This window comes from Equus caballus, chromosome 7, assembly GCF_041296265.1.
Source record: "Equus caballus isolate H_3958 breed thoroughbred chromosome 7, TB-T2T, whole genome shotgun sequence".
Taxonomy (NCBI): Eukaryota; Metazoa; Chordata; class Mammalia; order Perissodactyla; family Equidae; genus Equus; species Equus caballus.
Genome location: NC_091690.1, coordinates 46,084,497 through 46,100,492, shown reverse-complemented (window position 1 = coordinate 46,100,492; position 15,996 = coordinate 46,084,497). Strand labels below are relative to the sequence as shown.

Below are 15,996 nucleotides of genomic sequence, written 5' to 3'. Positions count from 1 at the left end.
TTAATTTTTTGAGGAATCTCCATACTATTTTCCATAGTGGCTGCACCAATTTGCATTAGACTTTTTAAATTTTGATTTCATCTTTGCAATTTCAAGGATAGAGATTGAAAGACATTCTCCTTAACTGTTATTATCTTCCACCAGAAAAATGCTTTAGGGAATTAATACCAAGTCTCTCTCCATATTATGATCTGGGATAATCAAAATGCTATGCTGGTTCTATGGTGGTCATGTTTGTGCTGGAGAAGAGAAGGACAAACGGGAAAGTGCATTTACCGGGTGGGTGTTCCATAAAGATCTGGCCTGGATGCTGCAGAAATGGCCACGATCACGGCCGGGACTCCGTAGCCCACAGGGAACATGAGCTTCTTCATGAACCTGCTCACACTGGAGTAGTTGACCACCGTCAGGTTGCGCGCAGTGAGGAAGAGGTGCAGGCCCGCCAGCAGCATCCAGGTGAAGGAGGCCAGGTAGAGATAGTGTAAGGCGCCCGCGATGACGGAGCACAGCACCTGGGGGAGGAGTGAGGTGTCACCAGGAGAGACTGTCGGGGTGCAGTGGGGCCCCAGGACCTCTCCTGTGCCTTGCCATTGGGGAGAAGTCTGATGCGTATGAAGGAGCGGTCAGAGAGGGTTTGTTGTCTAGTTGCATCAGTCAATGTGACATTGGTCACTCACCCCCTAACCTTCCCCAGGACCCAAGATCATTTCATTAAGGCATCCAGTGTAGCATGGCTCCATGGACTCAGCACCCCCTGGGGCAGGCCAGAGGGTCCACTGTGACAGGGTCAGTACCTGGATCTCTGTTCGGTCCATGGCCGTGAGGAAGAGGAGGTGGGCCAGGAAGAGGCAGAGCGAGAGCTGCAGGTGGAGAGAGGTGCTGGTGTTCTGGATGGCTCTGCACAGCAGGAAGGTGAGGGCTGCCAGGAGGAGGCACAGCAGAGAGAGGCTCAGCCCCACGTGGGTGATCACAGCCAGCATGGGATCCTCCTCCTGGGACCCAGCAAAGAGGAAACCACAGTCACTCCTTCCTGCTCTGGGGTAATGGCCCTTCCACCGTTTTCATTTTTATATTTAGGCATAGAAAAATTAGGAATGGAGGAGCCAGATATATTTGTGATGTTTGTGGCTAAGTACCTACAGGTTCAGAACATGAGGACACTATGGGATTGTGAACTGATAGATTCAGAGCCTGGACGAAGCCCTGCCTCTCACAAGGGCTTTTTTCCCTTTAGAGGTCACCTGAGTGAGTCTCTGGTCTGGTGACCCAGAGGAACTCACCAGCTCACCCGGTCATGGGAGGAGGCCAACACGGCCCCTGACCCACCTGTTCTCAACGGCTCCCCTGGTGCCCTCTGCCCTCTGCCAAGTCGACCTTTCTGCAGCCCCTGAACACTCCTGCACCAGAGACCCGTGAGGTGAGCAGAGGTCTACTTTGGCGACCATATCCCTGCCCCCACATGGACACACCCCTTCTTCCAGGTTTCCAGTCAAAAGCCAGTCCAATGCTGCTGGGAAGGCATATGGCAGATGGAGGTCCCACATCAGGTCCTACATCAACTGACTTGAAGAGAAGGAGTTTATCCTGGGTGGGCCTCGTCTAACCAGGTGAGCCCCTGAAAGATCTGGGCTCTTCCTGGAGAAAAACACTCAAAGTTAGAGTGAATTTTGATGTGAGGGAGCTTCAGCTGCTGGCCTCCAGATAGGAACTCTGACACCTTGTGAGAGAGGCCAGGAGATGACCACATTAGAAGGGATGCAGGCGGCCCCCAGGTGTGAGCATGGTCCCCCACTGTCAGGTAGCAAGAAAGTGGGGCCTCAGTCCTATGACCCCAAGGAACTGAATTCTGCCAACAACATGAAGTGCAGAGGAGGAGCCCAGGCCTCAGAGGAGAGTCTGGTAAGACCTGTAAGATGCCGACAGACAGCCCAGCTGCACCACGCAGGACTGCTGACCTGCACAGACTGGGGGTGACACATCTGTGGGTCTTTCAGCTGCTGCATCTGTGGGAATTGGTTACAGTGCGATAGACTTTGAACGCAGCCCCTCTCAGGGCCCTCACCTGCACATCGTAGTGGGCCATCAGGACGGCAAAGCTGCTGAGGTGGCTGCACTGGCAGGTGGTGCTGTTGTTCCAGCTGCCCAGTGTCCAGCACCCTGAGGTGGCCCAGTGCCCGCCCCCATCGTCAGCTCCCTTCCAGAAGGCACAGATCAGCTCCTGCCGTGTCCCGGGCTTCTCTGGCTGTGGGCAGGTGGGGGTGACCAGAGAGGTTAGCCTGGAGCCCCCCTGGGTCCTGAGCGCGGGCTGAGGCTGAGGAGGCTGTTCTTCATTTGCAGCTGCCCGCTGAGCACCTGCTGTGTGGGCCAGGCGGGGGCACAGCAGTGACCAGGGCAGACCCACGTCCGTGTCCTGGGGGGCTGACACGCTCGGGGAGACAGAGGGTAAATAATAGACCTGATAAGTAAGTAAACTAGACAGTGTGTTGGAAGGTGTTAGGTGCTATTTAAAAACATAAAAAGAAAGACACAGCGGAGGGGAAGGGGAGCTGTGGCTCCAGGTTGTAATTTTCAATCAGGAGGTCCGGGGAGGCCTAAAAGAGAAGGGGACATTTGAACACACTGGAAACAGGGAAAGGGCTGAGTCACGGGAGGGAAAGGTGTCCCAGGCAGAGGGCACAGCAAGCGCAAAGGCCCTGAGGTTTGAGGAAGGAGCAGAGTGGGCACAGGTGGGCTGCAGAGGGACCACTGTGACCCTGGCTACCGGGTGAGCAGTGGGGCTGACCCCTCCCCGCCCCAGGACTCACAGGGTGGGAGAAGGCGAAGGTGACCTTGGGGTCGAGTTTCGTCGTGTTCGTGTTGCTCAGAAAGACCGAGTTGACGGCCGAGAGGAGCCTCCACTGGACGCCATAGAGGGGGCTTTCGTGGGTCTCCTCCAGCTTGGCTTGCCTCTCGGGGTCCAGTTCCAGGGAGGCGTTGGCCAGCAGTTTCTGCATGTTGGGGTTGGAGAGGATGCCTGCCACGGCGGGGCCTGCGGACAGACACACCGGCCCGTCTGCCCTCCCTGCTCCCTGAGATGCCTCATCCAGCTGGCCATTCCTGGGGGCCCGTCTGACCCTCACCCCTGGCCACATCCCAGCCCCCTCCCTCTCCACGGGTGCCCCCGCACCCTGCCTTACCCGACCCCGCAGACCCGGCCGCCACGGCCCAGTCCAGGAGCATCCGTGCGTGGCTCTGGCCCAGGGTGACGTTCCCGTGCCCCTGCTCCTGGATCACCAGGGACAGCTCTGAGGGGAGAGGGGCAGTGACTGGGGGTCCGGGGCAGGACGCGCGTGGGGCTGGGGCGGGCAGGGCAGGACGAGGCCTCACCTGTGCCTGCAGGAGACTGGTAGGTGAAGGAGGCTCCAGGCATGGCCTTGGCGAGGGTCCTCAGGACTTCTTCCAGGCCCGAGAGCAGGTGGGTGACCGTGTGGTGCCGGTCAGGCAGGGCCAGGGTCTCCAGGTCCCCGGGGGCTTTCAGCAGCTCGTCCACTGACTGGATGAGGTCCTGGGGGTGGTGGGTGACAGCCCCTGGGTCATCGCACCACAGGGGCCGCCTGAATGACCCTGCTCTCCCCCACCAGGGACACAGGAGGACCACCCGGGGCCTGCGGAGCACACGCCGGCGTCATCGAGACCCTGCAGGAGCCAGAAGACCAGTGAGGGGGCAGCCTGTGTCCTGTGCGTGTGTCACAGCCACGGCGCTCGACGTCCCTCAGGATGGGCCTCCTGCCCCTCCGCCCAGAACAGTTGACACGAGCCATGTGGCCGTCGGGCACTGGAAATGTGGCTGCTCCAAATGGAGCTGAGCTTGAAGTGTGAAACACGCGGCAAAATTGCAAACACTTAGTTCAAAAGAATGTGCAATATCTCAGTGACATTTTTATGATTCTGTGTTGAAATGGTAATATTTTGGATCTATTGGGTTAAAGGCCATTTTCTCAGTAATTTCCCTTGTTTACTTGTACTTTTTTCTTTTAATGTAGCTACCAGGAAATTTAAAATGACATACGGGCTCCCACTTTTCTACCCGCTAAGTGCGCACCAGCTCCACCCTGCGCCCCTGGGCGCCAGCTGCTGTTTCTGGAGCCTCTTCTCTTAGTTCATTTATGAAGTGAGGAGACGGGCGGAGTCACTTGCCTGAAGTCACACGGCAGGGAGGGGCAGTGGGTGGGACAGGGGATTTGAACCCTCGTGGCCCAGCTCCAGAGAGAAAATCCTTAACTGCTCCCTTCTCCCCCTCGAGTGCACGCGCGCGTTTCAGGCTGTGTGGGCACGTCTGCGCTTGAGTAACTGGTGTAGACATGGCGTGTATGTGGCGCACATGGACATGAGTCTCCCTGAGCAGAGGCCCTGCTGGGGCTGTCTCCACTCACACGGAAGCATCCCCCAGACACCGCAGGGGACTGTCCTGGGCCCCTGGGTCCTGCCCCTACCTGGACGGTGTCCTGGGCCGAGGCTGGTGTGAAGCGTCTGCGCAGATCCTGGACTCTTTCAAAGAAGCCTGAGAGACACTGGGGGGAGGGGAGCAGAAGGGGTCAGGGAGTCAGGGAGCCTCGAGGGTGGGTGGGGAGCTTGGGGGAAAACTGGCTGACGGCGGGGGAGGGGGGGGAATTCCTGCCTCCTGGTCCCTGCTGGGGGCACTCACCTGGCTCTGGATTCCAGGGGGCGGAGTCCAGGTGGGGAAGGACATCTCTGCAGGGGACAGACAGGGGTTCATTAGGGCTGAGAGGGTCTGTGCTCGTTGGGGTGGAGTCTGGGGTCGTGTCAGATCAGGTACCTTCACACACAGTGGTGTTTTGGTTGTCCTGGAACCCCGGCAGGGGTGTCCACCCTCGGCGGCAGCGGCACCTGTATGAGCCCACGGTGTTGATACAGGCGGTGGAGTTGTGACATCGATGCTGCCTGGAGCTGCACTCGTCGACATCTGGGGACACGAAGATGGGGTCAGGCCAGGTCACAGCCTGGATGAGGCCCCTCTCCCCTCCACGCCCCGCCCCTTCTCCATATTTGCATCCCCTGGCCCACTCGCTGGAGGTGATGCCACTTGGTGACGGCACACCCCGAGTGGTGACCCCAGGTCATGGGGAGTGCAGAGGTGACTAGCAGGTGAGCCGGACGGATGTGCAGGTTGTGAAATAGTGGGAACCTTCATCCCAGTTAGTAATCAGCTGCTGCCTGGGGTCCCGGGAACCTTCCCCGTGGTACCCCAGCTCCTTCCCCAGGACCCCCAGATCTTTTCCCATTTGGTCTCAAAAGGCTTAGCACCTGGCCCAGCAGGCACCCCCAGCCTTCATGCTGCTGGGGCCGCATGGGAACCATCGAGTATGTGAGCAGCTGTTCTGAGTGGGGGTCCCCAGGAGTGCAGCCGCCGAGCTCTGGACCTGCACAGACAGTGCCGTCTGGGCCTTCAGGGGACCCAGGAACGGGCTTCCAGCCAGGGTGGCAGCGGCACTTGTAGCCACCCACGATGTTGAGGCAGTGGGTGGAGCTGTGGCAGGGATTGTGCCCCGAGGCACATTCGTTCACATCTCAGGACAAAGCCAGAGGGTCAGGCCCTGCCCTCCACTCACTGCACGCCCCTCACTGCCCGGCACTAGGACCCCAGCATTATTGCACGCGCCACCACCTGGTGAACTTCACCTTCACCCTCAAAGCACCTTATGGTGGCCTCCCTGCAACGTGGCCTTGCAAGGACCACCGGCCCCAGTTTACAGGCAGGGAAACCAGGAGGGAAACTGAGTCATGGGGGCTGGACTTTTTGACCAAGGACTCTTGCGGGCTCCTTCCTGGGCCCTGGTCCAGGTTCCCTTTCTGGAAAGTGGAAGTGACAGCTTCCTCTGCTCCCATGTGACAGACGAGGAAGGGGCGAGGTCTGGGGGTGCGCTCAGGGGCAGGGGGATCCACAGGGGACCCAGGTCCAGAGGCCTGGCTGCCTCCCTGCTCTGTGGGGACCTTCAGGGTGGCGGGACCTGGGCAGGCTCCACAGGTGTCAGCTTCTCAAGGCCTGAGGATCCTCGGCTCCTCCTTGGGCTGCAGGACCCACCTCGACTCCTTCCCAGCCCATCCAGCCTCGGTGTCTCCCTCGGGCTCTACCTGTGCACAGATTCAGGTCCTTTAGGTTGAGCTCCAAGCCTAGCAGGCACGTGCAGTTGTAGCTGCCCAGGGTGTTGATGCAGACGCTGTGGCCTTTACAGATTCTGGGTTTCTGCTGACATTCGTCCACGTCTGCAAGGGGAAGGAGAGGTGACCCGGCCGGCAGCCGTGGGCAGCCCTCAGGGCTGGGAGGCAGCCACGTTTCCTGGCAGAGAAGCATCTGGAAGCCCCCACTGTCTGTTCCCTGGTGAGTGGGCGCCTTTTCTCATTCACATGGAGGCCTGTGGGTGGCTGTGGTGGCCTGGATGCGCTGATGTCCAGAAGTGGCTGGAGGCGGCCCGAGTCCTCCCTGTCCCCAGCTCTGACTCCCTCAGCCTCCGTGGGCAGCTCCCAGCTGGGTTGGGGACAGCAAGGCCACCTGCGTCTGAGGATGTGGTCAATGGCCAGGTGGGCCTCCCTGGGATCAAGAGCAGGGAAATGCTGCGTTCCCCGAGCAGCACCATCCTGGACCTAGTGATGGCCTTGTTCAGGGCAGGTGCTTCTGGTTGAGTTCTCCTTGGAATCCCCGTGAGCCTGGTAGGACAGTGCTCTCCAATCCACGCTCACTCTGAGACTTCAGCTCCGTGGAAATGGACCACGAGCCAACCCTCAGCCAGGCCCCTCCAGAAGGAGGCGTTCAGCAGAAGAAGGGAGAGTAGAGATGGTGCTGGACAGTCCAGGGCGACCCAGACAGCAGGCGCCAGGCTGGGTGGACAGTGGGGCTGACTGACGTCCGGCCAGGCAGCCTGGGGGCTGTGAAGGTGCCTTTTCCTGATTCCCATGAAGACATCCTCTGGACTGACAGAAGTGGGGAGATCCACAGCGGATCAAGGCCAGCGGTGGGTGAGGGCTGGTGGCTGGAAGGGGAGCAGGTGCTGATGGGCGAGGGGTGGCGGAGGTTTCTGTCTTCTCAGCCCTCAGCCTCCCCACAGAGCCGCAGAATGGTGGGCCCCGTGGGGTTGTTTCAGCCTCCATCTTCTGGGCCCAAGTGGTGCAGGTCAACGTGGGGTCTGGCTTGACCCCCTTGGGAGAGGGTCAGACTGGGGCGATGGTTCATGATGACACCCTCTCTTGCCATTTGGTCCTCATGGAGCTCTTCTGTCACCCCATTCTCTGAGTTTGTGTGGGGTGGTTTCCAGGTCACGCTGTCGACCCCTGACCCTGCTCCCCCTTGGTCCCAGTCATCCACATTGCCCATGGGCCATGAGCTGAAACTACTGGGGAGGGTCCAGGCAGAGCTTTGTTCAGAGAAGTCGATGTTGGCAGACCCACCAGGTCAGGTGCCAGGAGACGTCTTCACCAGGTGGGGATGTTGGCCAGGGACAGAGCCAGCCGGGGAATGTGGACCTGCCCTTGAAGCTCCCCTCTCTTGTGTTTCTAGATGGGGCTCCTGGGTCCATCATGGCCTGGGGGCTCTGCGGGGGCTCCAGGTGTGGCCGAGCCCCTGTGGGCTTCTGGCAGTGACTGAAGAGGATGGATATTGTGCTGGTACCAAGACACTGTGAGCCCGTGAGGTCTCTCAGTGCCAACCCTCTCTTTTGTTTCATGAAAATAAGATGCCTGGAGGGCAAGGACCACATTCCAAAATTGCAGAAGTGTCCCTCTGTGGAGGAGTCTGAGCCTTGAGGTTCAAAGAGGGCGAGTGACTAGGTCGGTGCCAGGACGGCCCTCTGCTACCTGGAGAAAGTGGCGCAAATGACCCCAAACCTCATGGACGAGGGGATGGCAGACGCGGGTGGTTCTTACCTTGACATGTGTTCTCACTCTCGTTTCTGAACGTTGTTGCCCCAGAAACGAGCCCATATCCTGGGCTACATGTGCAGTAGTGGCTCCCGTCCACATTCTGGCAATCAGCGAATTTCCCACAGGACACTGCCAAGGGTGGTTCACACTCATTGATGTCTGCAACACAACAGGACAAAGGGTTACCTCCCAAAGGTGAGAGTTCCCAGAGAGCAGAGACCCTGGCCCCAGCCTGACCCTGCCACAGGGACAGCACAGAACTCAGCTCCCTGGTGGCACCCCTGAGACACAGCTGGGCTGGAGCCATCTGCTCCAGAAATTCTGCTAATTGTCCGCTCATCTCCGCTCTCTGGCTGGGCCTGAGGGCACCTAGATTCAGAAACTCTGCTGTCCCATGATGGGGGCTGGAAGGAGGTGAGCACCCCTCTCCACAGCTGGAGGGGTAGACGGAGGCACTGACTCAGCTCTGGACCCTCCCCTGGGTGCTCTCGGCACTATTGGGGACCCAGGAGTACACTCCAGTCAGGGTGACAGTGGCATTGAAGGCCACTCTGGACGCCAAGGAAGGGGATGGAGCCATAGTGGGGGCTGTCCAGGGCCATGCTCATCATTCACACCTGGGGATAAAGCCAGGTGGTCAGGAGCCTGCCCAGCACTGGCTTCCATTGCCCTTTACTCACAGTGGCCCAAGTGCACCCACACTCCCCATCAGGCACTCCCCCAGCTCCCCAGATCAGGCCTTTCCCAGATGCCCCAGGATGTCTCCAGGGGAGTCTTGCCATCTCCACCCCTGAGGGAAGTCTCCCCTTATCAGAGCCTGTGGTGGGTGTGAAATGAGGAAGCAGCACAAGCTGCTCACAGCTGAGTCATCGGGGTGTCTTCTGGCATCTTCTCTCTCCTTGCTCTCCAATCACGAGAGGAAAGATGCCCATGAACCACATCCCCTTTGAGCAGCTCAGGACCCACAGAGCAGGGGCTGCACAGCGTAACTGAAAACAGCATCAGCTTAGTAAGAACCGCAGATGCAAAACAAATCAACATGCAGGGCAGGATTGCGGCCTGTGTGCATCCAAGGAGGGGACCAGAGACTTCAGCGCCTGAAAGGACTCACAGCGTCATGGTGAGTCAGGCAGGTGACTGGTCTCCCCCAGATAGGAGCTGTCTTCTCTGCACCTGCAGACTTCCCTTCTAAGGCCCCGACCCAGGCTGCAGGTGTCAGCACCAGGACAGGACAGGACGCAGGAGGGACGCACACCTGAGGGATTCGTGTTCAGCCCCCACCTGGCAACGGGGCTTCCCTCCTCTGTTCTATGATGGCGGCAATGGCTGGACTTCTGTTCCCAATGTTGACGTGAGGGTGTGAAGCCAAGTGTGGGACCACTGAGAATGAGGTGCAAGGGATGAGGGGAGAGACAAGAGGATGGGACATCTCCACCTGACAGGTGCCCTCCCAGAGAGGAGCTGGGATCCAGGGGCATTAGCAGCAGGGTCTCCTCTCCATGGTCACCCGTCTACAAATCTCCGTGAGACACACACGCACACACAGGAGGCTTTAGGAACACCGCCAGGGTTGTGGATGGCTGGGCCGTTGTCACAACGTCAGCTTTTTCCACCTGACAAAATTGACTTTCCCCCAAATATTAAATAACACATGCATACTAGGAAACAAAGAAAATTATACATAATCCCCTCCACAGACTACTGAAACTTTTAAGGGTATTTTCTCTCATTTTTTCAAACATATAGGAAATCTTTTTACCATCATTATCAATAAATGCGCATCCAAGACCCTTTTGAGTCAAAGAGGAGTATTTCCTAGTGTAAAACAGTATAATTTTCTTCTTTTCCCATTTACAAAAATCGTTGTAAAATACACAACATAAAATTTACCATCGGAACTATGTTTAAATGGTATAATATCCTTTTATGACCGTGTATTGTTGAAGAAGGAAAACTGCTTCGTTTTACAGCTGGATTTAATTTCAACCACATGGTTAGTTATAGGATTTGGAAAAGTCACTCGATCTCTTTCCATCAAGTCTGATCATTTAAACCACAAGCCAAGCTCTGCGTGCCTCACGGGGCTGCTGTGAGCAGGAGGTGGGAGACCGTGGTTGTGAGTTGGGTTCCTGGAGAGCTCTGGCTGGTAGGAGGGCCTGAGCTCCCCGGCCCGGGCTGTGTCTTTCCTCCTGCTGCTTCCATTGTCTCTCCCGTTTCTTTGTATTATTAGAATAATGACAATAATAACATCAGTAACAATGATGATAGCTGTCATTTGTTGACAATTCGCTGTGTACTAGTCTTTCCCTGTTCTTCCCACAGAGAAATGTTAAATCTCACACCATCCACGTGGGGCAGGTGCAGTGCTTATCCCCAACTCACAGGCAAGCAAATTGAGAGGAGAGCTAATTTCCTGAATATCGGAGAGCCAGTCAGGGGCAGAGCAGCACTCGGAGCCCTTGGAGCCCAGCTGCCCTGTGTGAGCTCTCGACACTCTCCCTACTGACTGTGAAAGCAGGTGCCCACGTCCCTCACACTTCCCCTGCCTGTCTCCTCTCTCATCCCTGACAAAGTGCTTCTGTGCTGCTCTCCGGGCTCAGGGTTCTGGATGCCCCACAGTCTCCCCCCACCGTCCCCATGTGCCCCCATCACCCCAAGCTCCTACTGTACCATCACAACTGTCCACGGGGCTGGTGATGATCTCCCCAGACCAGGAGCTGAATCCCGGATGGCAGCTACAGGCGATGGCATTGATACATACGGAGTTCCGAGGGCACCAGGGAGCACAGCCTGGAGGGGCTGTGGGACAAGGACCATGGTCAGAAAGTCCATGGAATGGAGGAAGTCAGCTGTCAGCAGGGGGTCCAAGAGTAGAGGAGGGGAGAGCAGAGAGGGATGACCCCCATCAAGGAGGAAGAGCTCAGAAAACTCTGGACATTTAGGGGGAAGAAACAGCTTGTCTTGTCCCCAGAGGGCCATCTCTGAGCCCCCTTTCCTCACCTTGTTGGTGACAGAACCCAGGCGCCAGCATGGACACCCTAGCTTATGTCACTAATGGGGCCGGCTGAGCAGACTCACCTCTAGGTTTCTTGGCTGCAATTCCCAATGGCCACAGCAGCAGCACCAAGAATCCTGGGGCAGATAGATATAGAGATGACAGAGAGGAGAGTCAAACCCCAATTTCAGCCCCTGTCCACATTGCCATTGCCTCCCGTGGAGGGGGCTCTGGCCCTGCAGCACACAGCTTTCCGGCAGCATCCCCAAGGCTCCTGTCCTTCACTGGAATCGAGGATTCAGCCTCTCCCTCCATCCCCCAGGCCTCCCCGAGGACTCGGCCACTGACAGCCACAGCCACAGACATACCAGCAGGGCACGGAGCCCTGGAATCAGGAGGGGGGTTGATGACAGGTGAGGAGTGGGAACTAAGGAAGCTGCAGGTAGAGCGACTCTCTCCTGGTGAGTGGACTCTCCAGGGACAGCAGCCATGGCTTCCTGGTTCCTCCAATGAGCTCCTGGCGTCCTCTAGTGCACTGAGGGCACCGCCTTCCCCCTTAGCCCCCAGGCCAGTCCTGAGAAATGAGTCACTGAGCAGGCGTTGTGGGTGAAAGCCGCTATGGGCGCTAAGGAATGAAAGCTGCTGAACAGGCAACAACCAGTCTGCCTCACAGGGTCTGTCATCACATCCACGTGAGCTGAAAATCTTTTCAGACCTGTGTGCCTTTATGGGATTTTTCTTTTTGACTAAAGCAAAGATGAATTTCTCTTAACGCTGCACTGCCAGTTCTCACTGTGCAAGGTGGTGGAGGACCCTGGTGGAGGATGGGTTTGGGGATGGACACGCTCACGTCTGCAGCCCAGACGTCCCCCTGGTGGCTGCACGGCTTCAGGAACGCTGCCCATCCTTTGCCCACACTTGCCCCAGTGCAAAGTGGGTGCAACGGTAACTGTGATAGGGTGAGCTTTATTCTGACCATAGATTAGTGAAGACTAACAACGGGTTAGCGCAGTGCCTGACACAGAGCAGACAGACAACACACATCAGCTAAAGGGAAGGAAAGAGCAAAAGAAGGAAAGGAAGAGCAGCTCCCTCCTGCTCCTCTACGACCTTCCTGTTCCCTGAGACACAGCTGCGTGGGCCAGACTCCAGGGTCAGGCGGAATCACACGCTCAGCTCGGTTCTCTCAGGGCTCAGAGTCCTAGACTTCTACTCTGCCCTCCTTGCGCACGAAATGTCCTTTTCTCTTGTGGCTCCGCCCAGTGCTGAGGACAGCCAGGCTCCAGGGCCAGACTGCCCGAGTCCACACCCAGCCCGGAGCTGCCCCTCGGGAAAGCTGTGCAGGTGACCCATGCCTTAGATGCCCGTCAACCGTGCTCCTGTTCCTAGAGTGTGGCCCCCAGAGCAGGCACAAATGATCCTAATGTCCCATATGTGTGAATAAGGTCATTAGTCTACTGAGATGTTATACACGCACAGCTAAAAATGTGCACATCTGGGAGAAGCTAACTTTGTTAAATTTAAACTTTGTTTAAATGCCCACAGCGTCTTGTACATTGGACCCTCCAGAATATGCACAGATTTTTAAAAAAATCATATTCCAGAAAGCAGGTGGTAAGAAATATGGCTATTTTCATAAAAACCAGGAAACTAATTACAACCAACGAAGACAACATATAGGTAACATCTAACCTACAAGGTGACAGGTCTAATCCTAAACATTGAGGGAAATAGAACTAATCAGAAGTAAGCTGACCTCACCGATATCAGTTTTCACTAATTCACTTTTATTGTCCTTCTGATCATTCCATGACTCGCACAAAGCTGATAGACTTAAGGACTTTGTTTTTCTCAGAATATTAGACTTTTCTGAGAGTTTGGTTGTCTACTCTTCTGAAAAACAGTGGCATAAGTGGTATGATGTTTAATCTTATGCATCCCTTTGCCTGGGCTGCAGCACCCAGATATTTGATCAAACACGAGTCTAGATGGTGCTGTGAAGGTATTTTTAGATCATAGTAACATTTAGACCAGTAGACGGTGGGCAGGCAGATCACCCTCCACAATCTGAGTGGGCCTCACCCAATCAGTTGAAGAAATTAAGAGAAAAAAGATTGACCCCCTCTGAGGGAATTCTGCTGAGGAAGAGGGAATTCTGCTTCCAGACTGGCTTCAGACTTGAGATGCAACATCGAGTCTTCCCTGGGTTTCCAGCCTGCCAGCAGGTTTTGGACTTTCCAACCTCCACAATCTCACGATGCAAGTCCTTAAAGTAAATCTAGATAGGTAGGTAGACATACAGATGGACAGAAACAGAGAGAGACACAGAGACAGAGAGAGAGATACATCCTGTTGGTTCTGTTTCTCGGGAGAACCTGAACTAATATGGGTGGTAAATCCCTTAGTCCCCACTTTTGCCCTCGCAATAAGTTTCACTGACTTTCTCCTTTGAGGACTGAACAGAACTGAGCTAATATCCTTCTTAGAATTTCTTCCCTGCTCTTTCTTACAGAGATGGGGTGAAACGAGCCAGAAATCGGACAAAGAACAGAGAACATTCTCAAACTGTAAAGACAGTTCCCAGCTAGCTTATACTTCTCTCATCGTTGTTATAATTCTTCCTACCTGGCAGCAACCTTAGAAATCTCTTTCTCATGGTGCAGAGTCCAGCAAGCCCAGCCACGGAGGACGTCGGATCTTGGTCTGTGTGTGACAAAGACTTCCTGCTTTTAGTATGACTTCCGTCTTTATGAGCTTACTTAGGAAATCTCTTATGTCAATGCTTTCTTCCCCTGATCTGCCCCATGATTAACTTCTCTGAAGCTCATAGTTCTGCTTTTAAGTATTTGCAGGGCATCATTAGTATTTTCACTAAAACCCTGCCTGAGGCTGATTTTCATGTCTTTTTGATAGATGTGATACTGTGTTTAAAAGGCCTCCCAAATGTGAGGAATCATTCTACTGATCTCTTTGCCCCACAAGGATCTCAATTCAGAATGAAAAGACCTGTCAATTTATTATCTATTAACAGATTTCTCAAAGTTCTTATTTTGAAATAAATATAGGTTCACAGGAAATTGCAAAAATGATACCAAGCTGTCCTGTGTGCCCTTCACCCAGTTTCCTGCAAAGTTTACATTTTTATGGGATGATCGTCCCATAAATGACATTTTCATCGTACCCTGGATATGTAAGGTATTGTGTTTTCAAACTCATAGACTCATAAACTTAAGGTATTATGTTACTAAAGTCTTCAGTTTTGGCTGACTCCTCTGACATCACTACAGTGCGGAAAGGGCTGCCATCTTGTTTCTGGCCCATGAAGGTAGGATCCAGCTTTCCCGCTTGGGCTCCAGTGATGCTCCCGTGGGGGAGGGATACCTTGTTATCGCTGGGTGGGGTTGGAGGGTCTCTCTCACAACCAGGCCTCTGCTGACACCACCTGTCTGGGCTGTGGAGAAACCTCCCCACATGCCTCCACTGACTCCACAGACAGGGGCTCTTTCCAATGGGCATGATGAGCGTCCCAGCTCCTTCTCTGCTGCAGCCCGTGGGGTGGGAGGAGCGCTTCATTACAGACGGCAGGAGTGGAGGGCTGGGCTCCACACCTGGCCTCTGCTGCTGAGGGGAAGACACAGTGTTTTCTGTGGTGTTTGGTTGAAGTGGGCAGTTACTGTTGACGTACTCTCTGTTGTGTTGCCTGCCCCTTCTCGCTCTTTTGGCTAAGGGGGAGCAGGCTTCTCTCGGTGGCACTTCTTTTATCTGCACCCATTGGTATTTCTGGGTTGCAACCTCTTCATTCCAAGTCTGGGATGTATGAGGCAGGAAGAAAACCCACAGAATCAACACTGCGTATTTCCTTGGGTCTCAGAGTCCCTGTGCTGTCTGCCTTCTCTGCACCTTTCAGAGTCTTCTTATGGTTGTTTTATGTGTAAAATGTTTATATTTACTATAGTTGTAGTTGTGTTTTAACATAAACTTTTTCATACTATCAATTGTTCTCAACTTGTCCTTCAGGCAACAGTACTTTTTGGAGAGTTTTCGCATGACGTACATACAGATCCACATCTCTCTTTTTGGCTGCCGTTGCATATATTTAGATTACACAATATGAATAAATTATACCTTCCATTCCTTGTTTGATGCACATTTAGATGGGCTCTTGTTTCTCATTGTTACAATAATTCTGCAGTGAACATATCAGAAATATCACAAGGGGATCATTTGTAAATTTCCTTAGGAGATTCATCAAGTGTTTCAGGTACTTGGTTGAAGAGCATGTATGTTTTACATTGTAATAAGTTCTGCCAAACTTCTGTCTAGTAGGATCTATCAAATTACCCAGGTGCTATAGAAGAGGATGAGTCTCCCACATTCACACTGTTTTAAATTTCATTTTGAGCATGAAAAATTTTGTAAACCTGCGACTTAAGTGACTTCTATGCTAGGTGAATCATTTATCTCATTTAGAAGGAAATTAATAAAAGAAGAGAGATGCAGGGACTTTAAAATGTCTAGAAGGTGTGTTCCTTATACATTTGTAGATGGAGAAAGTCAAAGACTTCAAGAATATAAGCCAACCTCTCTGAGCATCACAGGTGCCTCCATCCTTAGGATGACGAGGCCAGACCAGGTGAACTGCACGGTACCTCTCAACTCTACAATTCTAAGATTCCATTAGGACGCTTAGGGATCACAGATGTCTTGGAATCTTGAAATTATACATTATCAAAGGTTTTCATTTTCCCCAATTTGAAGGGTAAAGAATTTATCTTATCATTTCAGTCTGTACTTCTCTCATTTACCAGTGTAAATTTCAACAAATTTTCATGTACTTTTGCATTTTGACACTTCTCTCTGTGAGCTACCTGCTCATACCTTTTGCACACTTTCTATCGTATTCCTTCATTCTTCTTATTTACTTTAAGGAGTTAACAATGTGTGCATGCATGTATAGATTATTTGTAATTACTAACTTTTAAGTAACATGAATGGCTATTGCTGTGCACTCTTAAATGCCATAAAAAGGCTTTTGTCTTTGTACTGGGTTATGGTCCTTTGGGGAGAATTGTGAGCCAATTCAGGTA

General features: G+C 53.9%; 1 protein-coding gene across 6 annotated transcripts in view; it reads right to left on the bottom strand.

The window, feature by feature from the left end:
• LOC100064396 (adhesion G protein-coupled receptor E2) overlaps positions 1–13,639 on the bottom strand; it is a 42,554-nt gene extending 28,915 nt beyond the window's left edge. For 3 of the 6 annotated variants that reach the window (XR_011440592.1, XM_070273007.1, XM_070273008.1), the window contains exons 1-13: positions 13,535–13,637; positions 10,993–11,046; positions 10,585–10,713; positions 7,918–8,073; positions 4,817–4,963; positions 4,685–4,731; positions 4,473–4,550; positions 3,367–3,544; positions 3,177–3,284; positions 2,805–3,028; positions 2,063–2,242; positions 795–860; positions 277–512 (exon numbers count right to left, since the gene is read on the bottom strand). Coding sequence is in view for 4 of the 6 variants with exons in the window: in XM_070273007.1 (XP_070129108.1) it covers positions 277–512; positions 795–860; positions 2,063–2,242; positions 2,805–3,028; positions 3,177–3,284; positions 3,367–3,544; positions 4,473–4,550; positions 4,685–4,731; positions 4,817–4,963; positions 7,918–8,073; positions 10,585–10,713; positions 10,993–11,046; positions 13,535–13,565 (1,634 nt within the window). In the remaining 2 variants the exon portion in view is untranslated. Of the gene's footprint in view, positions 1–276; positions 513–794; positions 993–2,062; positions 2,243–2,804; positions 3,029–3,176; positions 3,285–3,366; positions 3,545–4,472; positions 4,551–4,684; positions 4,732–4,816; positions 4,964–7,917; positions 8,074–10,584; positions 10,714–10,992; positions 11,047–13,534 lie in introns of all 6 variants that reach the window. The other 3 variants (XR_011440591.1, XM_014741460.3, XM_014741459.3) reach the window with 2 other exon arrangements.
• Positions 13,640–15,996: the final 2,357 nt, after the last annotated feature.